The 25,170-nt window shown below is 48.5% G+C and overlaps 1 protein-coding gene across 1 annotated transcript in view; it reads right to left on the bottom strand.

Moving 5' to 3' along the window:
• Window positions 1-784: 784 nt before the first annotated feature.
• UNC45A (unc-45 myosin chaperone A) overlaps window positions 785-25,170 on the bottom strand; it is a 101,363-nt gene continuing 76,977 nt past the window's right edge. The window contains exons 15-20 of the mRNA XM_075345897.1: window positions 24,669-24,735; window positions 23,333-23,446; window positions 20,838-20,953; window positions 20,638-20,755; window positions 7,634-7,789; window positions 785-1,470 (exon numbers count right to left, since the gene is read on the bottom strand). Of these exons, the coding sequence (XP_075202012.1) occupies window positions 1,198-1,470; window positions 7,634-7,789; window positions 20,638-20,755; window positions 20,838-20,953; window positions 23,333-23,446; window positions 24,669-24,735 (844 nt within the window). The 3' untranslated portion in view covers window positions 785-1,197. The remainder of the gene's footprint in view (window positions 1,471-7,633; window positions 7,790-20,637; window positions 20,756-20,837; window positions 20,954-23,332; window positions 23,447-24,668; window positions 24,736-25,170) is intronic.

Below are 25,170 nucleotides of genomic sequence, written 5' to 3'. Positions count from 1 at the left end.
TGCCAAAAAAATGGCTGCCGGAGCTCTCTGGGGAGGAGTGAGGCCATGGGCGGCGCTAGAAAAGTGCGGGAATCTGGGGTCCCCACAGTGATCAGTGAGGGGGGAGGAAACATACAGGATGCTCCGGCCCTCACATCCGACGTCAGGTCGGCAGTCCCGCCCTTACCCCTGATAGACAGGCCCGGGGGCGGGAGTTTTGAAACTAGGCCGCAATTGAAGCCGGGGACTAAATTTAAAACCGCGGCCGACAAGCAGGCGCGGAAGTCCGCCGGCCGTCACAAATAAGCAGCTGCTGCAGCGTCCGGGATGAAGGCGCTCCATGCACATCCCCCATGGGGACACAGAGTACCTTAGTGATGCAGGGCCCGGTCCCTGAGGATAAATAGACTCCTGTCCGACAGATTCCCACAGGGGCTGCAGAGGGAGCACGGTCCCAGTGAATGGATGACCGCTCAGGATCACACTTCTCCCAGAGCCGCTAAGGGATGGTGAAGGAGACGGCATGAGGCTCCGGCCTTTGTACCCGCAATGGGTACCTCAACCTTAACAGCACCGCCGACGTAGTGGGGCGAGAAGGGAACATGCCGGGGGCCCTCTTTTCTTCCAACCGATATAACTAAAATGAGAATGCATGAGTGGATGTGTGCCTCCTTCCACACAAAGCATAAAACTGAGGAGCCCGTGATGCACGGGAGGGTGTATAGGCAGAGGTGAGGGGTTACGCTTTTTAAAGTGTGGTGCTTTGTGTGGCCTCCGGAGGCAGAGGCTATACACCCAATTGTCTGGGTCTCCCAATGGAGCGACAAAGAAAGGATTTTGTAAGGTCACAAAACTCTGTATATTTAGTGTGTTTCAATAATATTAAGACATAGATTTGTAATCCATCAGCCGATAATTGTAGGTCTGAAGCAACAATGGGTAAATGTTTACCTCCATACCTGCCACTGAACCACTGCACCTTCAGCGATGATTTACCTGCTCACCGATCTCCATTATCCTGCACAGACTGGATGAAGTCAGAATGGTCAGAGATTTTAGAATAGCTGAATAATGGAAACTGTGCAACTTTTCAGTGTACTGCGGCTTTCAATCCCTCAATGTTTAAGATCACTGCTTACTGTCAGTGAAAAGCAAAATAGCAATTAAATCTCTGCATTGAATGATGAGAGTAAACCTATATAGTGAGTCTTTATGGACTTAGTCCTTACTAGTCAGGTTGGCCTTAATAAGTCCATACTCAACCGCTTTGTTTAAAGACTCTTGTGCAGCTCGAGCCACAGGCTTTTTCTTTTCTTCCTCATCGTTTTTTGCAAGAATGGTAAGAATTTCAAACATTTCACTCTCCATCAACTGCTCTGCCAACTCCTTGTCTGCCGTCATCATGTTTAAGACGGTGATAACTCCACGATGCTGAAGGTCTGTGTTCTCACTGAGGAGCAGAGTCTGGAGAATCTCTAACCAGTGGTCAGTCTGCAATGAGAAAGTCAAACACTGATCACAACACAAATACACACACTGTGCGCTAGTCTTCTACACTAGATTTCTGCAGTAGAAGTCACAAAAATATTTTGCCTCTTGTGCCAGCCCCTAAAAAAAAAAAAAAAAAGAAGTGTATGGCTCCACAAATAGGGTAGGGTCAACCAACTGCTGTCCATTTACAATAATCTATTCCAGAATACTGGCAGAGTACAGACAAAGTCTATACCAGCTCACAGCTAGCAGAGAATTCATTTTCTGCCGGACGGAAGATACGTCAAATTAATGAAGAGGCTTGCGTGTCCTTATACATTTAGTGCACCCTATTTTAGATTGACATATGGAGCACCAATCTTGGTAAATCTCCCTGCGTGTGTCAACAGATGAGACATAAGAGAGAAACAATCCATTGTATAGGAGAACGAAGATTGAAGAGCAAAAATACATCAAAAAGAAGATGTACTTCAAAGATTCAGTTTTACATTTGCCAACTCAAAGGCTAAGAATGAATTGTAGCCTAAGGGTACCTTCACACTTTAGCGATGCAGCAGCGATCCGACCAGCGATCTGACCTGGTCAGGATCGCTGCTGCATCGCTACATGGTCGCTGGTGAGCTGTCAAACAGGCAGACCTCACCAGCGACCAGCCCCTAGCGACGTGCAAGCGACGCTGCGCTTGCACGGAGCCGGCGTCTGGAAGCTGCGGACACTGGTAACTAAGGTAAACATCGGGTATGGTTACCCGATGTTTACCTTAGTTACCAGCTCACACCGCTTAACTTAGCGTGTGCAGGGAGCAGGAGCCGGCACTGGCAGCGTGAGAGCTGCGGAGGCTGGTAACAAAGGTAAATATCGGGTAACCACCTTGGTTACCCGATGTTTACCTTGGTTACAGCTTACCGCAGGCTGTCAGACACCGGCTCCTGCTCCCTGCACATTCAGGATTGTTGCTCTCTCACTGTCACACACAGCGATGTGTGCTTATCAGCGGGAGAGCAACAATAAAAAAACGAACCAGGGCTGTGTGTAACGAGCAGCGATCTCACAGCAGGGGCCAGATCGCTGCTCAGTGTCACACACAGCGAGATCGCTAATGAGGTCACAAAAAACGTGACTCAGCAGCGATCTCAGTAGCGATCTCGCTGTGTGTGAAGTACCCCCTAAATCAGGGGTGGGCAATTAATTTTCCCATGGGGCCGCATGAGAAATTGGGATTGGTTTAGAGGGCCGGACTAATATAATTAACTCAGTTCTACCCAATATACTACATCAGTACACCCCCTCCATATACTACACCTGTAATAAACTACACCACTACACCCCTATATACTACACCTGTATTATACTACACTCCCTCCATATACCTGTAATATACTACACCCCCATATACACCTGTATTACACTACACCACTATATAATACACCTCTGATATACTACATCATTACACCCCTATATACTACACCTGTAATATACTACATCACTACACCCCATATACTACACCTGTAATATAGTACACCTCCATATAGCACACCTGTAATATACTACATCACTACACCTCCATATAGCACACCTGTAATAAACTACAACTCCATATAGTACACCTGTAATATACTACATCACTACACCCCTATATACACCTGTAATATACTACATCACTACACCCCATATACTACACCTGTAATATACTACACCTCCATATAGTACACCTGTAATATACTACACCTCCATATAGCACACCTGTAATATACTACACCTCCATATAGTACACCTGTAATATACACACCTCCATATAGTACACCTGTAATATACACACCTCCATATAGTACACCTGTAATATACTACAACTCCATATAGTACACCTGTAATATACTACATCACTACACCCCTATATACACCTGTAATATACTACATCACTACACCCCATATACTACACCTGTAATATACTACACCTCCATATAGTACACCTGTAATATACTACACCTCCATATAGTACACCTGTAATATACTACCCCTCCATATAGCACACCTGTAATATACTACACCTCCATATAGTACACCTGTAATATACTACACCTCCATATAGTACACCTGTAATATACACACCTCCATATAGTACACCTGTAATATACTACAACTCCATATAGTACACCTGTAATATACTACATCACTACACCCCTATATACACCTGTAATATACTACATCACTACACCCCATATACTACACCTGTAATATACTACACCTCCATATAGTACACCTGTAATATACTACACCTCCATATAGTACACCTGTAATATACTACATCACTACACCCCATATACTACACCTGTAATATAGTACACCCCCATATAGCACACCTGTAATATACTACACCCCCATATAGCACACCTGTAATATACTACACCTCCATATAGCACACCTGTAATATACTACAACTCCATATAGTACACCTGTAATATACTACATCACTACACCCCATATACTACACCTGTAATATACTACACCTCCATATAGTACACCTGTAATATACTACACCCCCATATAGCACACCTGTAATATACTACAACTCCATATAGTACACCTGTAATATACTACATCACTACACCCCTATATACACCTGTAATATACTACATCACTACACCCCTATATACACCTGTAATATACTACATCACTACACCCCTATATACACCTGTAATATACTACATCACTACACCCCATATACTACACCTGTAATATACTACACCTCCATATAGCACACCTGTAATATACTACATCACTACACCCCTATATAGCACACCTGTAATATACTACACCTCCATATAGCACACCTGTAATATACTACACCTCCATATAGTACACCTGTAATATACTACACCTCCATATAGCACACCTGTAATATACTACACCTCCATATAGCACACCTGTAATATACTACACCTCCATATAGCACACCTGTAATATACTACATCACTACACCCCTATATAGCACACCTGTAATATACTACACCTCCATATAGCACACCTGTAATATACTACACCTCCATATAGCACACCTGTAATATACTACACCTCCATATAGCACACCTGTAATATACTACACCTCCATATAGCACACCTGTAATATACTACACCTCCATATAGCACACCTGTAATATACTACACCTCCATATAGCACACCTGTAATATACTACATCACTACACCCCTACATAGCACACCTGTAATATACTACACCTCCATATAGCACACCTGTAATATACTACACCTCCATATAGCACACCTGTAATATACTACACCTCCATATAGCACACCTGTAATATACTACACCTCCATATAGCACACCTGTAATATACTACATCACTACACCCCTATATAGCACACCTGTAATATACTACACCTCCATATAGCACACCTGTAATATACTACACCTCCATATAGCACACCTGTAATATACTACACCTCCATATAGTACACCTGTAATATACTACACCTCCATATAGTACACCTGTAATATACTACATCACTACACCCCTATATAGCACACCTGTAATATACTACACCTCCATATAGCACACCTGTAATATACTACACCTCCATATAGCACACCTGTAATATACTACACCTCCATATAGCACACCTGTAATATACTACACCTCCATATAGTACACCTGTAATATACTACACCTCCATATAGTACACCTGTAATATACTACACCTCCATATAGTACACCTGTAATATACTACACCTCCATATAGCACACCTGTAATATACTACATCACTATACCCCCATATACTACACCACTATATACACCTCCATATAGCACACCTGTAATATACTACACCCCCATATGTCACACACCCTGCTCCCCATACAGCCTGCACCCCCATATCACACACACTACACCCCCATATGTCACACACCCTGCCCACATATCTCACCCTGCCTGAACCCCAACTTACCCCTCTCAAACACTCTGCACCCCTTCACATCCTTCTGTCAGTCTGCAGCCCTCATATGCACTCACCCTGCAACTCCATCTTCCCTCATATGCACTCACCCTGCAGCCCCCCTCCCCCTCATGTCCACTCTTTTCTCATTACCAGTCATCATGTGTCCACATCTCCAGAATTCAGTATAATGCTTTCTGCCCGGCATCCTGTGTCTCCTCCCACACAGTCACATGGGCGTGACGTCATCGCAGGTCCTGCAAGCAGCAAGATGAATTATTCCGTCTGCTGTGCTGCTTCTTCTCCTGCCCGGCGGGAACTTTTGAAATGACACACGCAGCGCAGTACTGATAACGTCAGAGCGCGCGCGTGTGTCACTGACAATTAGTGCCGGCAGGAAACAGAGGAAAGACTCCTGCGTTCCGCTGCCTGCACTGACTGTGCGGACCTGCACAGGATCTCTCCCTGCTCGGCACGCTGCAGCCCGGCTCCACTGCACCGGCTGAAGACGGGCGGGCCGGTCACAGAGAGTAGGCGGGCCGGATGTGGCCCGCGGGCCGCCCCTTGCCCAGGTCTGCCCTAAATGGTAGACTTAATCTATAGTAGAATCAGCTTAAGGCTATGTTCACACACTGCGTTTTTTACCTGCGTTTTTGGTCCGTTTTTGCTGCAGAAATTTCTTGAGAAATTCTTGTAACCTTTCTGCAGACATTCCCCAGCAAAACCTTTGGCAAAAAAAATTAGCTGTGCGCACACTGCGTTTTTTTCTTAAGAAAATTCTTTCAGTAGATTTTCTTAAGAAAAAGAATGAGCATGTCACTTCTTTTCTGCAGCTAACTGCGTTATTTGCCATAGATAATTGGCACAATAACGCAGGGAGCAACCAGCGGTCAAAACGCATCAAAAACGCACCGAAAACGCACCAAAAAAGCACCGAAAACGCGGCAAAAACGCAGGTGCGTTTTTGGTGCGTTTTTTAACGCAGGTGCACTAATCCTTCACTCTTAAGAAATCTCTTAAGAAAAATCATTTTTCTAGTGTGAACATAGCCTTAAAGCTTTAGGGCAATTATGGTTTTGTATTCTTTACAGGTAATAGCTACTAATCTGAAAAGAGAGCTGATATGTAAAGTTCACCATCTGCTCTGCTCCTCCAAGTGCATCAGATAATGCTCAATATATTAGTCTGTGAAAGGTAAAGAAGGAATAGGTTACACATCTACCTTCCCGATAACTGTGTGCTGGCTGTCATGACCAGGGTAACACAAGACTAATATTTGTGCAGCACTATGGGAGAACATTGGTTGAAGATTAAAAATGCTTCTGAATTTATTAATCCTTTTGTTATTACAGGTAGCAATGTCAAAATGTCTCATTCAGTGCACAAAATAGAAATGGTGAGAAGTCTGAAGATTCAAAATAAATCTGTACACCTCTTCCCAAACTAGGTAGATCCTCATTTTAACAACTAAAAGAGCTCCATATTTAAAAATTAAGGAAAAATTCAAGCACAAAAATGTGTCTGCTATTGGTTACACGTTTGGCCTAACTAGTATTGTGACCAGCTTTGTACAAGAAGCAAACGAAACACATCTGGGTCACCGGTTAGCAAACAGTGTAACCAGATGCCTGTGTCAAAAAAGATTTTGGGTACTTGGTGTAAAATTTCTTTCTTGGAGCAGTCATTGGGGGACACAGAAAACCATGGGTGTATGCTGCCACCACTAGGAGGCACTATGCAAAAAAAATGAACTCCTTAGCAGGTTACACCCACCAACTGGAACCAAGCTAATCAGTTAGGGCGCTCTCACACATCCGGCTTTTCGACGGTTTGCCGGTTCCGACGCACACCAGTACAGTGTATACAGTACAGTGGCAGCGCGACAAGCTCCGATCACATGCGGTCATGCGACCGGTGCATGTGACCCGGAAGTTACAGCGCTGCAACTGTACTGTACACACTGTACTGGAATGCGCCGGAAGCGGCAAACCGTCGAAAAGCCGTATGTGTGAGAGCGCCCTTAGTGAGAAATCAGTAGGAGAAGCAACAGTAAAGCAAGAACACATCAAGGCAAAAACATAAAAAGTTAAGGTAGTTAAACCAACACAAGGTTTCCTGTGTCCGCCAATGAAGCGATAGATAAGAGGTCAGCCTAAATCTACTCGCTAAAGGATGTAAATATGAGGTGTGTTTATAAGTCCACAGTTTCTTACCACTTGAGTAACCCTCTGGCAAATCTTTGGTTCCAAAGAAGTCAGCATGGCAAGAGTTCCAGCCGCGGCGCGGCGTAATCGCTCATCATCCTCACCGCTATACAAAACTATTAATTTCAATCGATCGGATCCCTCTACCATGAACAGTTCTTGCACCTAGAGAAAGGGGTCAACTGCTTGTCATTTACACTGATATGTGTACATAATTCCGAAATGCATCAAATAATACAAGATGTTCAGGAAAGAAGACAATTTTCTTGTGTTGATTTTGAACAATATAATCATCTTTCTTATCTAAAAAGCTAAATCTTACTGCTAGCAGAATGTTTGTAACGCTGTTCATGGTGGGGTTCAGATGAAAATCACACACAGTAATAAGAATACTTCTCCCATATCTGACCAGCACAATGCACACATCAGCAAGGCAAAGAATATGGAAAGTTACGCAAAGAAGGGAATTTTGTTTACTTACCGTAAATTCCTTTTCTTCTAGCTCCTATTGGGAGACCCAGACAATTGGGTGTATAGCTTCTGCCTCCGGAGGCCACACAAAGTATTACACTTAAAAGTGTAAACCCCTCCCCTCTGCCTATACACCCTCCCGTGCATCACGGGCTCCTCAGTTTTGGTGCAAAAGCAGGAAGGAGGAAACTTATAAATTGGTCTAAGGTAAATTCAATCCGAAGGATGTTCGGAGAACTGAAAACCATGAACCAAAGAACAATTCAACATGAACAACATGTGTACACAAAAGAATAAACAGCCCGAAGGGAACAGGGGCGGGTGCTGGGTCTCCCAATAGGAGCTAGAAGAAAAGGAATTTACGGTAAGTAAACAAAATTCCCTTCTTCTTTGTCGCTCCATTGGGAGACCCAGACAATTGGGAAGTCCAAAAGCAGTCCCTGGGTGGGTAAAAGAATACCTCGATAAAAGAGCCGTAAAACGGCCCCTTCCTACAGGTGGGCAACCGCCGCCTGAAGGATTCGCCTACCTAGGCTGGCATCTGCCGAAGCGTAGGTATGCACCTGATAGTGTTTCGTGAAAGTGTGCAGACTCGACCAGGTAGCCGCCTGACACACCTGCTGAGCCGTAGCCTGGTGCCGCAATGCCCAGGACGCACCCACGGCTCTGGTAGAATGGGCTTTCAGCCCTGAAGGAACCGGAAGCCCAGAAGAACGGTAGGCTTCAAGAATCGGTGCCTTGATCCACCGAGCCAAGGTTGACTTGGAAGCCTGCGACCCTTTACGCTGGCCAGCGACAAGGACAAAGAGCGCATCCGAACGGCGCAGGGGCGCCGTACGAGAAATGTAGAGTCTGAGTGCTCTCACCAGATCTAACAAGTGTAAATCCTTTTCACATTGGTGAACTGGATGAGGGCAAAAAGAAGGTAAGGAGATATCCTGATTGAGATGAAAAGGGGATACCACCTTAGGGAGAAATTCCGGAACCGGACGCAGGACCACCTTATCCTGGTGAAACACCAGGAAGGGGGCTTTGCATGACAGTGCAGCTAGCTCAGACACTCTCCGAAGTGATGTGACTGCCACTAGGAAGACCACCTTCTGCGAAAGGCGTAAAAGAGGAACATCCCTCATTGGCTCGAAAGGTGGTTTCTGAAGAGCCGTTAGCACCCTGTTCAGATCCCAGGGTTCTAGCGGACGCTTGTAAGGAGGGACAATGTGGCAAACCCCCTGCAGGAACGTGCGTACCTGCGGAAGCCTGGCTAGACGCTTTTGAAAAAACACGGAGAGCGCCGAGACTTGTCCCTTAAGAGAGCCGAGAGACCAACCCTTTTCCATTCCGGATTGGAGGAAGGACAGAAAAGTGGGCAAGGCAAATGGCCAGGGAGTAAAACCCTGATCAGAGCACTAGGATAGGAAGATCCTCCACGTCCTGTGGTAGATCTTGGCGGACGTTGGTTTCCTGGCCTGTCTCATAGTGGCAATGACCTCTTGAGATAATCCTGAAGACGCTAGGATCCAGGACTCAATGGCCACACAGTCAGGTTGAGGGCCGCAGAATTCAGATGGAAAAATGGCCCTTGAGACAGCAAGTCTGGTCGGTCTGGTAGTGCCCACGGGTGACCCACCGTGAGATGCCACAGATCCGGGTACCACGACCTCCTCGGCCAGTCTGGGGCGATGAGAATGGCGCGACGGCAGTCGGACCTGATCTTGCGTAACACTCTGGGCAGTAGTGCCAGAGGAGGAAATACATAAGGCAGTCGAAACTGCGACCAATCCTGAACTAATGCGTCTGCCGCCAGAGCTCTGTGATCTTGAGACCGTGCCATGAATGCCGGGACCTTGTTGTTGTGCCGGGACGCCATTAGGTCGACGTCTGGCATTCCCCAGCGGCAACAGATCTCTTGAAACACGTCCGGGTGAAGAGACCATTCCCCTGCGTCCATGCCCTGGCGACTGAGGAAATCTGCTTCCCAGTTTTCTACGCCCGGGATGTGAACTGCGGAGATGGTGGAGGCTGTGGCTTCCACCCACAGCAGAATCCGCCGAACTTCTTGGAAGGCTTGACGACTGCGTGTGCCGCCTTGGTGGTTGATGTACGCCACTGCCGTGGCGTTGTCCGACTGAATTCGGATCTGTCTGCCTTCCAGCCACGGCTGGAACGCCTTTAGGGCTAGATACACTGCCCTTATCTCCAGAACATTGATCTGAAGGGAGGACTCTGGCTGAGTCCAGGTACCCTGAGCCCTGTGGTGGAGGAAGACCGCTCCCCACCCTGACAGACTCGCGTCCGTCGTGACCACAGCCCAGGATGGGGGCAGGAAGGATTTCCCCTTCGACAAAGAAGTGGGAAGAACCCACCACTGAAGGGAGGCCTTGGCTGCCCGAGAAAGGGAGACGTTCCTGTCGAGGGACGTCGACCTCCTGATCCATTTTCGGAGAATGTCCCATTGGAGTGGACGCAGATGAAACTGCGCAAATGGAACTGCCTCCATTGCTGCCACCATCTTCCCTAGGAAGTGCATGAGGCGCCTCAACGGGTGCGACTGGGCTCGAAGGAGAGCTTGCACCCCTGTCTGTAGTGAACGCTGTTTGTCCAGCGGAAGTTTCACTATCGCTGAGAGAGTATGAAACTCCATCCCGAGATATGTAAGTGATTGGGTCGGTGTCAATTTTGACTTTGGGAAGTTGATGATCCACCCGAATCTCTGGAGAGTCTCCAGAGCAATGTTCAGGCTGTGTTGGCATGCCACCCGGGAGGGGGCCTTGACTAGAAGATCGTCTAAGTAAGGGATCACCGAGTGTCCCTGAGAGTGTAGGACTGCTACCACTGTTGCCATGATCTTGGTGAAGACCCGTGGGGCTGTCGCCAGGCCGAAAGGCAAAAGGCAGTGCTACAAACTGAAGGTGTTCGTCCCCGATGGCGAAACGCAGGAAGCGCTGATGCTCTGGTGCAATCGGCACGTGGAGATAAGCATCCTTGATGTCGATTGATGCTAGGAAGTCTCCTTGGGACATCGAGGCGATGACGGAGCGGAGAGATTCCATCCGGAACCGCCTGGTTTTCACATGTCTGTTGAGCAGTTTGAGGTCCAGAACGGGACGGAAAGATCCGTCCTTTTTTGGCACCACAAACAAGTTGGAGTAAAAAACGTGCCCCCATTCCTGAAGGGGAACAGGGATCACCACTCCTTCTGCCTTCAGAGTGCCCACTGCCTGAAGAAGAGCATCGGCTCGCTCGGGGGGCGGAGATGTTCTGAAGAAACGAGTCGGAGGACGAGAGCTGAGCTCTATCCTGTAACCGTGAGACAGAATGTCTCTCACCCATCGGTCTTGGACATGTGGCAACCAGGCGTCGCAAAAGCGGAAGAGCCTGCCACCGACCGAGGATGCGGTTTGGGGAGGCCGAAAGTCATGAGGAGGCCGCTTTGGGAGCGGTTCCTCCGGCGGTCTTTGTAGGACATGACTTAGACCGCCATGAATCAGAGCTCCTCTGGCCCTTCTGTGGCCTGTTGGACGAGGAGAATTGAGACCTGGCTGAGGGCCGAAAGGACCGAAACCTCGATTGTATCTTCCGTTGTTGAGGTCTGTTTGGTTTGGACTGGGGTAAGGACGAGTCCTTTCCCTTGGATTGTTTAATGATTTCATCCAATTGCTCGCCAAACAGACGGTCGCCAGAAAATGGCAAACCGGTTAAGAACTTCTTGGAAGCAGAGTCTGCTTTCCATTCGCGTAGCCACATGGCCCTGCGGACTGCCACCGAATTGGCGGATGCTACCGCCGTACGGCTCGCAGAGTCCAAGACAGCATTCATGGCGTAGGACGCAAAAGCCGACGCCTGAGAGGTTAAAGACACAACCTGTGGAGTAGAGGCACGTGTGACTGCATTAATCTCAGCCTGACAAGCTGATATAGCTTGGAGTGCCCAGACGGCTGCAAATGCCGGAGCAAAAGACGCGCCTATAGCTTCATAGATGGATTTCATCAGAAGCTCTATCTGCCTGTCAGTGGCATCCTTGAGTGATGAACCATCTGCCACTGCAACTATGGATCTAGCCGCCAGTCTAGAGACTGGAGGATCCACCTTGGGACACTGAGCCCAACCCTTAACTACGTCAGGGGGGAAGGGGTAACGTGTGTCATTAAGGCGCTTGGTAAAGCGCTTGTCCGGAAAAGCTCGGTGTTTCTGGACTGTATCTCTGAAGTTGGAGTGATCAAGAAACGCACTCCGTGTACGTTTGGTAAACCTAAATTGGAATTTCTCCTGCTGAGAAGCTGACTCCTCAATCGGAGGAGTTGGAGAAGGAAGTTCTAACACCTGATTGATGGACGCTATAAGGTCGTTTACTATGGCGTCCCCTTCAGGTGTATCAAGATTGAGAGCGGCGTCATGATCAGAGTCCTGATCTGCCACCTCCGCTTCATCCTCCAGAGAGTCCTCATGCTGAGACCCTGAGCAGTGTGATGAAGTCGAGGGAAGCTCCCAGCGAGCCCGCTTAGCCGGTCTGGGACTGCGGTCCGTGTCGGAGTCCTCACCGTGGGACCTATGAGTCACCCCAGGAGCACTTTGCTGCGCCGACCGAGGGGGGTCTGAGGGCAATGATTCAACAGTGCCCGGGGCCTGTGTTACCGGTCTGGACTGCAAAGCTTCTAGTATCTTAGCAGACCATCTATCCATAGACTGAGCCATGGATTGAGAAACTGACTCAGAAAGTTTGTCAGCAAAAGCTGCAAACTCTGTCCCTGCCACCTGGACAGTGGCAGCCGGTGTTTCTACCTGGGCCGAGGGTCCCACTAGTGGCTGAGGCTCCGGCTGAGTGAGTGTCACAGGGGCCGAGCATTGCACACAATGAGGGTAGGTGGAACCTGCAGGTAGCATAGCCGCACAAGAGGTACAGGTTGCAAAATAAGCCTGTGCCTTGGCACCCTTGCTTTTTGCGGACGACATGCTGTTGTCTCCTCTTAGAGCAATCAGTGAGGGTATATAGCCAAAAGCAAATAGTGCGGCCGAACAAAGTAAAGTATACAATATAAGTATATAAATATACACTTCGGCACCCAGGGGGGCCAGCACCTAGTAACAGGTGCGGCTTACCGACCGCCCTCAGCGGTTGTGTGACCACCAGATTCCCTGCCTGGGCCTCCCAGAGCTATGGAGCTCGGCTGTTGTCTCCCCTCTGAAGTTCTCCAGCGTCAGAAGTGCTGATAGGAATGGCTGCCAGCGTTCTGAGAAGAGGAGGGAGCCGTGGGCGTGCCTCAGAAAGTGCGGGAATCTGGTGCCCCGCAGTGCTTAGTGAGGGGGGAGGAGGATACCTCAGTATGCTCCAGCCCTCACCGCTGACGTCTAGTCTAGCGTCCCGCCCTTACCCCTGACTGGCAGGCCCGGGGGCGGGAGTTTGCGGTAATAGGCCGCAAAAGCCGGGGACTAAATTTATTAGCGCGGCCGGCAAACAAGCGCGGTCGGCGCGGTAGTCCGGCGACACCAAACACCCAGCAGCTGCTGCAGCGTCCGTTACACAGGCGCTCTATGCGCCGTCCCCAAGGGGACACAGAGTACCTCAGAGGAGCAGGGCCTGTCCCTGACGATACCCGGTCTCCTGTCCAGCAGATTTCCCCAGGGGCTGCGGAGGGAGCACGGTCCCAGTGCATGGTGACCGGTTAGGATCCCACTTCACCCAGAGCCCCGAAAGGATGGGGAAGGATAACAGCATGTGGCTCCAGCCTGTGTACCCGCAATGGGTACCTCAACCTTAACAGCACCGCCGACCAGAGTGGGGTGAGAAGGGAGCATGCCGGGGGCCCCTTATAGGGGCCCTCTTTTCTTCCATCCGATAAAGTCAGCAGCTGCTGCTGACTAAAATGTGGAGCTTGCGTGCATGTGTGCCTCCTTCAACACAAAGCATAAAACTGAGGAGCCCGTGATGCACGGGAGGGTGTATAGGCAGAGGGGAGGGGTTTACACTTTTAAGTGTAATACTTTGTGTGGCCTCCGGAGGCAGAAGCTATACACCCAATTGTCTGGGTCTCCCAATGGAGCGACAAAGAAAAGTATGAATTTAAAGGAAATCTGTCACCCCCCAAAAGTCAAATTAAGCCACTTATCTAATGCAAGCAGTGCTCCAAAGCCAGTGCTATCAACAGAAGAGGACCCCTTATGTAATAATTTTTACATTAACGAAATTGCTGAAATCTGTAGGGACTGATAAATATAGAAGCCAAGTCCCCTATATGAATGGACAAGTGGTTTAAATTGAGTTGTATTTGGTGAGTTTTTTACTTCAGTATTTGTAAGCCAAAATCAGGAATGGGCAAAAAACCCTCACCAAATACACAGCGTGTGCACGTGGCCTTATGCTGCGTGAACTAGGGGTAGAATAAATCGGAGAATAGCTGCATTATTGCATAACATACATATATGTTTTACATTGAAATACTGCATCAGTTCAAAGAAAAATAACGTTAAAAAAGAGAATTTTGTTACTTACCGTAAATTCTTTTTCTTATAGTTCCGTATTGGGAGACCCAGACAATGGGTGTTTAGCTTCTGCCTCCGGAGGACACACTAAGTACTACACTTAAAAGTGTAGCTCCTCCCTCTGAGCTTATACACCCCCTGATGAGCAGACTCAGCCGGTTTAGTGCAAAAGCTGAAGGAGAATAGCCACCCACAAGTAAAACAGAGCAAAAAACCGGAACAACCGGAAACTCTGTCTACGACAACAGCCGGTGATAACACGCGGAACAACAAATTGCCAACAGGCAAAAGGGAGGGAGCTGAGTCTCCCAATACGGAACTATAAGAAAAAGAATTTACGGTAAGTAACAAAATTCTCTTTTTCTTTATCGTTCCTTTGGGAGACCCAGACAATGGGACGTCTCAAAGCAGTCCATGGGTGGGAAATAAACAGAAAAACAAAGAAGTAGGCAGAACCTAACTTCACAACTGGGCGACAGCCGCCTGAAGGATGCGTCTTCTCAACCTCGCATCTGCCGAAGCATGAGCATGCACTTGGTAGTGCTTTGAAAAGGTATGCAGGCTAGTCCACGTGGCAGCCTGACAGACTTGTTGAGCCGTAGCCTGGTGCCTGAAAGCCCAAGAGGCACCGACAGCTCTGGTCGAGTGAGCCTTGATCCCCGGCGGGGGAGGCACTTGAGAACACTGGTAGGCATCCGAAATGGTCGACCTAATCCAACGGGCTAAGGTCGGCTTAGAAGCAGAAAGGCCCTTGCGCCGACCTGTGGTTAGCACAAAAAGAGAAGTGCACCGCCTAAGAGCAGCGGTGCGAGACAGATAGATCCGGAGAGCACGCACCAGATCCAGAGTATGCAGCGCTTTTTCAAAGCGATGAACAGGAGCCGGACAAAAGGAAGGTAAGGTAATGTCCTGGTTAAGGTGGAAAGGAGAGACCACCTTAGGGAGAAAGTCCGGAGTCGGACGGAGAACCACCTTGTCTTGATGAAAGACCAAAAAAGGTGACTCTGAAGAGAGCGCAGCCAAATCGGAGACTCTCCTGAGGGAAGTTATGGCCACCAGAAAGGCCAGTTTCTGTGAAAGATGAAACAAAGAAACCTCCCTAAGAGGCTCAAAGGGGGGTTTCTGCAAAACCGTGAGAACCAAATTAAGGTCCCAGGGATCCAAGGGCCGCCGGTAAGGCGGAATGATGTGAGACGCGCCCTGCATGAAGGTGCGGACCTGAGCCAGCCGGGCGAGACGCCGCTGGAACAGCACTGACAGAGCTGAGACTTGTCCCTTGAGAGAGTTGAGGGACAGTCCTAGCTGCAGACCGGACTGTAGAAAAGACAGAAGGGTCGGCAAGGAGAATGGCCAAGGAGGATGGCCGGAAGAGCGACACCAGGACATGAAAATTTTCCAAAAGAAAAATACATATAGCTCCGGCACTCCTTAGAAGAAATTGCAAAAAGTCTCGGGTGGTGCTGAATGCGTTTTTATTAAACCAAGAGTGAAGTCTGTCCCATAGACGTTTCGGTCAACATCAGACCTTTATCAAGGGATCCATCAGACTGACAAGATAAATACAAAACAGAAACAGAGAGAAAAGTGAATATCCATTCAGGGAATATCACATCATGAAAACAAAATTGTAAACAAAAATAGCTAAGGAAGACACAGCATAATATAATGCAGCATTATAGTAAAAAGCATCTTATGATACAATTGTTTGCAATAGCACATTGTACCCTGGACAAAAAGAATCAGAACAACACGAGAATACAGATAATATATGGACAGATGCTGTGTCTTCCTTAGCTATTTTTGTTTACAATTTTGTTTTCATGATGTGATATTCCCTGAATGGATATTCACTTTTCTCTCTGTTTCTGTTTTGTATTTATCTTGTCAGTCTGATGGATCCCTTGATAAAGGTCTGATGTTGACCGAAACGTCTATGGGACAGACTTCACTCTTGGTTTAATAAAAACGCATTCAGCACCACCCGAGACTTTTTGCAATTTCTTCTAAGGAGTGCCGGAGCTATATGTATTTTTCTGAGGTTGTTTTTTCTCCAGAGCACCCAACTAGATAGTGAGCCAGGCTTATCTTTTCTATATGAAAATTTTCCAAGTCCTGTGATAGATCTTGGCGGAGGAAGACTTACGGGCCCGAGTCATAGTGGAGATGACTTCCGGAGGAATAGCAGAAGCCGTCAAGATCCAGGACTCAAGAGCCACGCCATCAATCTGAGAGCCGCAGAATTCAGGCGGAAAAACGGACCTTGTGAGAGAAGGTCTGGACGGTCCGGGAGATGCCACGGCACCTCTACGGACAGATGGAGCAGATCTGGGTACCAAGCTCGCCTGGGCCAGTCCGGTGCAATGAGGATGACTCGACGGCCCTCCATTCTGCTCTTGCGCAGGACTCTGGGCAACAGAGCTAGAGGGGGAAACACGTAGGACAGACGAAACTGGGACCAGTCTTGAACCAGAGCGTCCGCGGCGAAGGCCTGAGGATATTGGGAGCGAGCCACGTAAACCGGAACTTTGTTGTTGTGACGGGATGCCATTAGGTCCACGTCCGGAGTGCCCCATTTGCGGCAGATCGACTGAAACACTGCCGGGTGCAGGGACCACTCGCCACTGTCCACGGTTTGACGGCTGAGATAATCTGCCTCCCAGTTTTCCACGCCTGGGATGTGGACTGCGGATATGGTGGACTTGGAGTCCTCCGCCCATTGAAGGATGCGTTGTACCTCCAACATTGCCAGGCGACTGTGTGTCCCGCCTTGGTGATTGATGTAGGAGGAACAGGCTGATGGGGGGGCGGGGAACTCCTGCATAACCCGCCCGGACATTATCTGCAGAGATGCACACGGCAATCAAAAAGTGCACGAAATTTCAAACTTTATAAAGTTGTATTTCACTGCCTAAACACCCGAGCTGAACCCTGATGGTATGTACACAACGTGCATGATAGTGCCAGTACCTCACTGGCTGCAGCTTATACACGAAAATCCTGATGTTTGGTTCCCTTTAAGGTAACCATTTCGGGCATAGATTCCCTGGTGAGGGAATGCATCTCCTCTAGAGAAGCAGAGATGGCTTTGAGAGCCCACACTGCTGCAAAAGTCGGGAAAAACGCGGCCCCCGCCGCTTCATACACAGATTTGGCCAGAAGGTCAATCTGACGGTCAGTGGAATCCTTAAGTGAGGTGCCGTCAGCCACCGACACAACGGTCCGGGCTGAGAGCCTAGACACCGGGGGGTCTACCTTTGGGGACTGAGCCCACTCCTTGACAACCTCAGGTGGAAAGGGAAAGCGGTCATCAGAACCACGCTTTGGGAAGCGTTTGTCAGGACAGGCCCTGGGCTTGGCCACAGCGGCCTGAAAACTGGAGTGGTTAAAGAACACACTCTTCACTCTCTTAGGCGAGGTAAACTGGTGCTTTTCTGCTAGAGAGGGTTGCTCCTCTGATACTGGCGGATTGAGATCCAGTACAGAATTAATGGAAGCAATCAAATCACTAACATCTGAGTCACTTTCGGACAGATCAATGGGGCACCTGGAGTTAACCTCCGAGCCCCCCGTAAAGACATCCTCCTCATCCTGCGAGTCAGCTCCTGAATCAGAGCCGTGGGACGAGGAAGGAGAGGGGACCCTGCGTCTCTTCTTAGGAGGACGGGGTCTGGGACCAAATGAGGAATCCTCTGTGAGCTCCGGTCCTGAGAGAGGCCTAGCAGCCGAGGCACCCTGTGAAGAGGGCTGATGCATGTTCAGCAAAGTCCTGGACAGATGTCCCATGGAGTCAGCAAAAGACTCGAAGATAGACCTAGAAAAAGCTTCTACCCAAGCCGGAGGTTCGGGCACAGGAGCAGGAGCAGCCTGAGAGACCACTGGGTGTGAGACTCCAGGCTGAGGCACCGCCAGGTTAGCAGGCATCACAATGTGGGAAAATGCTCGGTTCAGGCAGCAGGAGCTTACATGCAGTGCATACTGAATAAAGCTTTGGAGCCTTGTTCCTCGTGTGAGACATGCTGCTGGAGTGGAGGCTCTGCCAGAGAATGAACCCCAGAGAGTATAAACAGAGGTCCACAACCGGAGACCGGTTGTGGCTTACCAGACCGCTGGAGCGGTGTTGTGTGCCCTCCAGATCCCGAAGCCCGGACCCCCAAGCACAGCACCTCAGCAGAGATGCTGCAGACCAGCGCTGCAATGCAGAGAGAACGCTGAAAAAAATGGCCGCCGGAGCGAAGAGAGGGGGCGGGACTTGAGGAGCGGGAACTGGAGGGCCATAGAGACCTACAGGGGAGGGGACACACACTGCAGTGGGGAGTGTCCCTCCCCTGCACAGAACGGCCGCCGGGAGGAGCCGAGCCTGTCCCTCTGCATGAGAGACAGGCGAGGTCAGTGAAACCGAAACTAGGCCTCCGGCGAAGCCGGGGCCTAAATTTGAGCGGCGCGGCCAGCGCGCAGGCACCATCGGCGCGGTTCTCAGGCGACAGCTAGAGAACCCGCCGGAAATGTCAGAAAACACAATCAGCACACTCTCCCACAACAATAAAGTACAGGGACCCGGAAAACTAAACGTCTCAGGTACTTCGCTTGCTGAGACGCAGGGCCATGTCCCTGGGGATGAGTGCTCCGGTCCAGCAGGGTCCTGAAGGGCTGCGGATGGAGACCGGTCTCCTGCCAAGCATGGAGACCGTGCTGGCTCCCACTTCAAGCCAGAGCCCAGGAGGGATGGTGAAGGAGCACGGCATGTAAGGCTCCAGCCTAGGAATCAACCTTACAACACCGCCGACACAGTGGGGTGAGAAGGGACATGCCGGGGGTCCAGACGTGGACCCCACTCTTCAATCTCGTTCCAAAAGGAAAAAATCATATGAGAATGCATGTGTGGATGTATGCCTCCTGAACACAAAGCGATAAACTGGCTGAGTCTGCTCATCAAGGGGTGTATAAGCTCAGAGGGAGGAGCTACACTTTTAAGTGTAGTACTTTGTGTGTCCTCCGGAGGCAGAAGCTAAACACCCATTGTCTGGGTCTCCCAAAGGAACGATAAAGAAAAAACGTCTCTGAGGACTAATCAGAGCCAGGTACCCAACTCCTCTCCCCTAGACTGACAGGTCTGTCACTACACACACAATGGGAGAAGCTGCCAGGGACCTGCCTCAAGAAGTCATCCTAAACAGTCCCTGGCCGGCTTTTGAAACTTTGTCTTCTCTGAAACATTGCATTATTTCAATGTAAATATACACAATTGCAATAAAACAGCCATTATCTGATTCATGCTTCCCCTAGTTTGGCAGCATGAATTAGCGGGCAGATTCCAACAAAATAAAACCCTGTAAAACATGAGTGCTATGATGGAGATTTTCTAAGCTAATAGCAATAGAATCCAGGGCAATTCGAGACAAAAACTGACTCTTGAGTTAGTCACTTTTTGCATCTTTCCTGATAAAATGATGTGGTATCACCTCAAAAGTGTGGCTTAATATGCAAAAATATGCCAGAATTTTGGAGCAAATGTCAGGCACAAGGTTAGCCAGCTAATAACGGTATAATATAAATATCAAAAAACATGTACCATTGGGAGAAATGTAAAGTTTGCCCCGTCAAACTCATTCAGCATTGATAAATGTGGCAATTCCTATGTAATGGTGCTGGATCACAAATCATCAACAAACGTGATTTCTCGCTGATGGAGCAGTGCTTAGGAGTCCCAAAGGGATCAAGTTGATCTCTTAAAGGGCTACATATTAATAGTTTGTGGGGGAAGAAACGTTTCTGACGGATTCCTTTTAAGCATTATTCAAACAGCTTTTAACTATAAGGCAGAAGGCATCTATTGGTGAATGGCTCCAGGAGCAACTTTCAACATATACAATGGGAGCTTTCATAAAACACAATGAGACCAAAGCCTTGTAAAAGGTTTGAAGCATTTGTTTGTCACAATAATAAAGATATAAGGCGTTCATCCTCATCCTCAGTATAAAATAACTAGGTCGAGGAACAGATAAACTTGGTAGACTTTCGGACTTTCACTTTTTTCAAACATAATTGGATGCAAGTTTTCGTCTTACCTCCTTGCTCATGACCATGTTGCACATGCACTCAGTGGCAGCTACACGAATCATTTCATGCTCTTCAAACATGTAACCCTCAATCATGGCCACTGCCTTCTCCTTTATGATCTTACTCCTGCAGAGCACAGTTCATTCAAGAATCATCTGACTATTAAGAGCTATGACACATTGTACCATCATTTTTAGACATTACCCACCTCAGCCTTTCACCGATCCCTGCAAGATTTGTTAATGCCATCAGTGACTCAAAATTCTGCAAGCCTGTGCGATTAAGGTGAAGCAGACTGACCAGGGGTCGAATGATCTCGTAAATCTGTTGGAAAAAGGAACGTGGATGATGGGGAATAAATAATGCTCAGAATATTACTTCAACTGTATCTTCTGTGTGAACAAAAGATCACGAAAATTAAAATCCAAGGCTCGGCTGACGTTCATCTAAGGCTTGTTTCACACCTGCGTTCAGCGCAATCCGCCGCTATGGAGAATAGCGCAGTCCGTTAACGCACTGCGCTATTCTCTATAGACTTGTATGGACGACGCACTGTAACGCATGTGTCTGCGTTACATTCGCTGCACGACGCAGCGTTATTTTGACGCTGCGTCGGGCAGAAGGAACGCTGCATGTAGCGTTTTTTGTGTCGTTAAAATAGCGCACTTTCACAGATTCCGTTCGAATCCGCCACGGTGTCTAATGATTGTCTATGGGGGCGGATTCCGCCGCTTTGCGCTAAGTGGCAGAATCCGCTGACTGATTCCGTCACGTTCTACTGAGCATGCTCAGCATGTCTAGCAGAACTATCGAAATCGTTTAAAATCACTCCTGGTCTCTCTCCCCCCTCTCTCATACTCACCGATCACGGGCGCGATGCTGCACAGTTGTCACAAAGCTCTGGCGGCTTTTCCGCTTTTGAAAAAGCTGGCCGCTCATTATTCCATCTAGTATTCACTGCTTCCCCCGCCCACCGGCAACTATGATTGGTTGCAGTCAGACCCGCCCCCACGCTGAGTGACAGCTGTCTCACTGTAACCAATCACAGCCGCCGGTGGGCGGGTCTATATCGTGCAGTACAAATAAATAAATAAATAATTTTAAAAAACGCCATGCGGTCCCCCCTAATTTTGATAACAGGCAAGGTAAAGTCACACGGCTGAAGGCTGGTATTCTCAGGATGGGGAGCCCCACGTTATGGGGAGCCCCCAGCCTAACAATATCAGCCAGCAGCTGCCCAGAATTGAGGCATCCATTAGATGCGACAGTCCCAGGACTCTACCTGGCTCATCCCGAATTGCCCTGGTGCGGTGGCAATCGAGGTGATAAGGAGTTAATGGCAGCAGCCCATAGCTGCCACTAAGTCCTAGGTTAATCATGGCAGGCGTCTATGAGACACCCACAATGATTAACCTGTAAGTGAAAGTAAATAAACACGTACACCCGAAAAAATACTTTATTTGGAATAAAAGATAAAAAAACACCCTCTTTCACCATTGTATTAATCCCCAAATACCTCTCCAGGTCCGGCGTAATCCACACGAGGTCCTGCGACGCATCCAGCTCTGCTACATAAAGCTGAAAGGAGCGGCCGTAGAACACCGCCGCTCTCTGTCAGCTCCAGGCAGCTACTGAAGTGAGTCGCGCTGTCAGCGAAGACATCACTGAGGTAGTGTGTGCGGTGATGATGGGTGTGGTAGTGCCTGCATGTGTGCAGTGATGATGGGTGCGGTAGTGCCTGCGTGTGTGCGGTGATGATGATGAGTGCGGTAATGCCGGGGTGTGTGCAGTGATGATGATGGGGGCGGTAGTGCCGGCGGTGTGTGCAGTGATGATGATGGGGGCGGTAGTGCCGGCGGTGTGTGCAGTGATGATGATGGGGGCGGTAGTGCCGGGGTGTGTGCGGTGATGATGATGAGTGCGGTAGTGCCTGCGTGTGTGCAGTGATGTTGATGGGAGCGGTAGTGCCTGGGTGTGTGCAGTGATGATGGGTGCGGTAGTGCCGGGGTGTGTGCGGGAATGATGATGAGTGCGGTAGTGCCTGCGTGTGTGCAGTGATGATGGGTGCGGTAGTGCCTGCGTGTGTGCGGTGATGATGATGAGTGCAGTAATGCCGGGGTGTGTGCAGTGATGATGATGAGTGCGGTAGTGCCGGCGGTGTGTGCAGTGATGATGATGGGGCGGTAGTGCCTGCGTGTGTGCAGTGATGATGGGGGCGGTAGTGCCGGGGTGTGTGCAGTGATGACGAGGAGTGCGGTAGTGCCGGGGTGTGTGTGCAGTGATGATGGGGGCTCTCTCTCGGCTTAACGCAATGAGTTATTTCACAGGAATCCGTTGCCTTTATATCACACTATTTATAACGCATCCGTCACATACCGCATTGTGACGGATGCCATTCAACGCAGGTCTCTGGCCTAAAGGGTGCTTTACACGCTGCGACATCGCTAGCGATAGCTAGCGATGTCGTGCGCGATAGCACCCGCCCCCGTCGTTACTGCGACATTTGGTGATCGCTGCCATAGCGAACAATATCGCTACGGCAGCGTCACACGCACATACCTTTTCAACAACGTTGCTGTGACTGCCGAATAATCCCCCCTTCAAAAGGGAGGTGCGTTCGGCGTCACAGCGACGTCACTGCGCGGCTGCCCAATAGCAGAGGAGGGGCGGAGAATAGAATGGATGTTGTCTGCAGGTACCTACCCGTTCCCCTGGAAATGCAATTTCGGGGTTAGAGGTGATTGTTATCTTAGCCAGCGCTTGTGCTGCCTTTGTTTTTCCAATTTCTGTTCCATCTAAGGCCAATGGTAATAAAGCCTGTAACAAATCAAAGGAAAAATATTTTATCAGCTAATGAAGCATATCTGCTAAGAGGTGGGCTGATGTGACTACATGGATATAATGTCACAGGAATAACCAACACATAAAATGCAATTGTTAAATCGGAGGTTATTTGTTTTCTTTGTTTTTAAGGGACTGTATCAGAAAGATTCACCAAGCTCAAACTGTTTAAATGGTCATGCTGCTTTCTGAAGCCGGACTAGTCTTGTCTCCAGCTATTGTCCCTGGCGGGATCTTTAAAAGTCTACAGGCTGTGAAACTCCTGAGAATAATATACTAGGCTAAAATTGTACACCCAGGCTACGATTACCTTTAAAAAAATTGAACGATTGAACGTTAGCCTTCAAGTTCACAGAAAAAAAACAGACTGATTTTGTGCTCTACAGAAGTACTGGATTAATATTGCACAACAGTTTTGCACCATTTTGAAAGTTTGCAAATGCTGAAATAGCAGAGAACACCTGGATAATGAAAACTTCACCACATTTTCAATACCTTGTGTTGTCAATTGGGTCTCTGAGCGGCGCTATTGCGGTCCACTCATCCTCATTAAGTGACCCCCCCTGGGCTCCGTGACCTCTGAGATCCGGTGATGTCACGTCAATTTCCAGCTGAAGTGACATCACTGAGGCAGGAGCCAGTCTCACTTAGTGACTGGGCTATAGGCGGAGTTTCACCACTCGCCAAAGCCCAGCATCGCTCCTGCTAGCGGCGCTCTGCAGCGAAGAAGAGAGCAGAGAGATGCTGGGCTGTGATGAGCGGTGAAACTCCACCCACAGCTCAGTCACTCAAGGAGACTGGGGCCGCCTCAGTGATGTCGGGTCAACTGGAAGTGGAAGGAGGTCACATGATGGGAATGAGCAGACCGCAATAGCGCCGCTCCGAGGCACTATTGACTACATAAGGTATTTGAGAAAAGCCTACGCTGTGTACTGGACCCTTTAACTGTCTATAGTCATCTCATTTTATTTTAGGTGTTCAGTTTTCTGCACGTCTACAATATTATAATCAGTGAGATTGCTCCCTTGCCAGTTATATTCGACTTTTCGCTACTATACATCTTTTGGGGACATTTTATTGAAAACTTTAATAAAAAGTTCCTTTTTCTAAGTAGAACACAGCAGCCCACCTGGACGCTCACAGCAGCAGATCTATCCCCAGTCACGTTAATTAACGTCAGAATGAGAGAACTCATTACCTTTCCTCCTCCTTGAGCTACTACATTTCCTCGGTCTTCAGATTTTTCCACTAAAGCCAAGAAAACCCTAGAGGGAAGGGAAAGTCATTTTTTTTTAAAGACAGATTGCCACTACATAGCAGATTTTGCAGACATTCTTGCATTGGATAGGATGATCAGTATACAGCTTAGAAGTAATTTAGTAGTTGCTACCAGGGAAGCAGGCTGTGCAGGCAGATGCCTCAGGCGTCACCGAGGGGCTGGGGGGCACAAATTATGTATTTAGTCCAAATTAAATTTAGTAGAATCATTGGAAGTTGTTTGAAAAAAAAAAACCCTTTTCTCTAAACCTGTTGTAAATTCCATAGAACAAGATTTGGCCCAGATGTGACACACGTGTTTTAATTTCATGGAAGTTGCTTTGAAGATCTCTCTGGTCATGTAATCAGAGATACAGAGTATCAGCATTTCAGGATTTATCCCCTAAGGCTTTGGACACACGGCGAGAAAAACGGTGCGAGTG

The sequence above is a fragment of the Anomaloglossus baeobatrachus genome, chromosome 4 (assembly GCF_048569485.1).
Source record: "Anomaloglossus baeobatrachus isolate aAnoBae1 chromosome 4, aAnoBae1.hap1, whole genome shotgun sequence".
Lineage (NCBI taxonomy): Eukaryota > Metazoa > Chordata > Amphibia > Anura > Aromobatidae > Anomaloglossus > Anomaloglossus baeobatrachus.
Note: the sequence above shows the minus strand (reverse complement) of the source record. Positions and strands in the feature narration are given on the sequence as shown.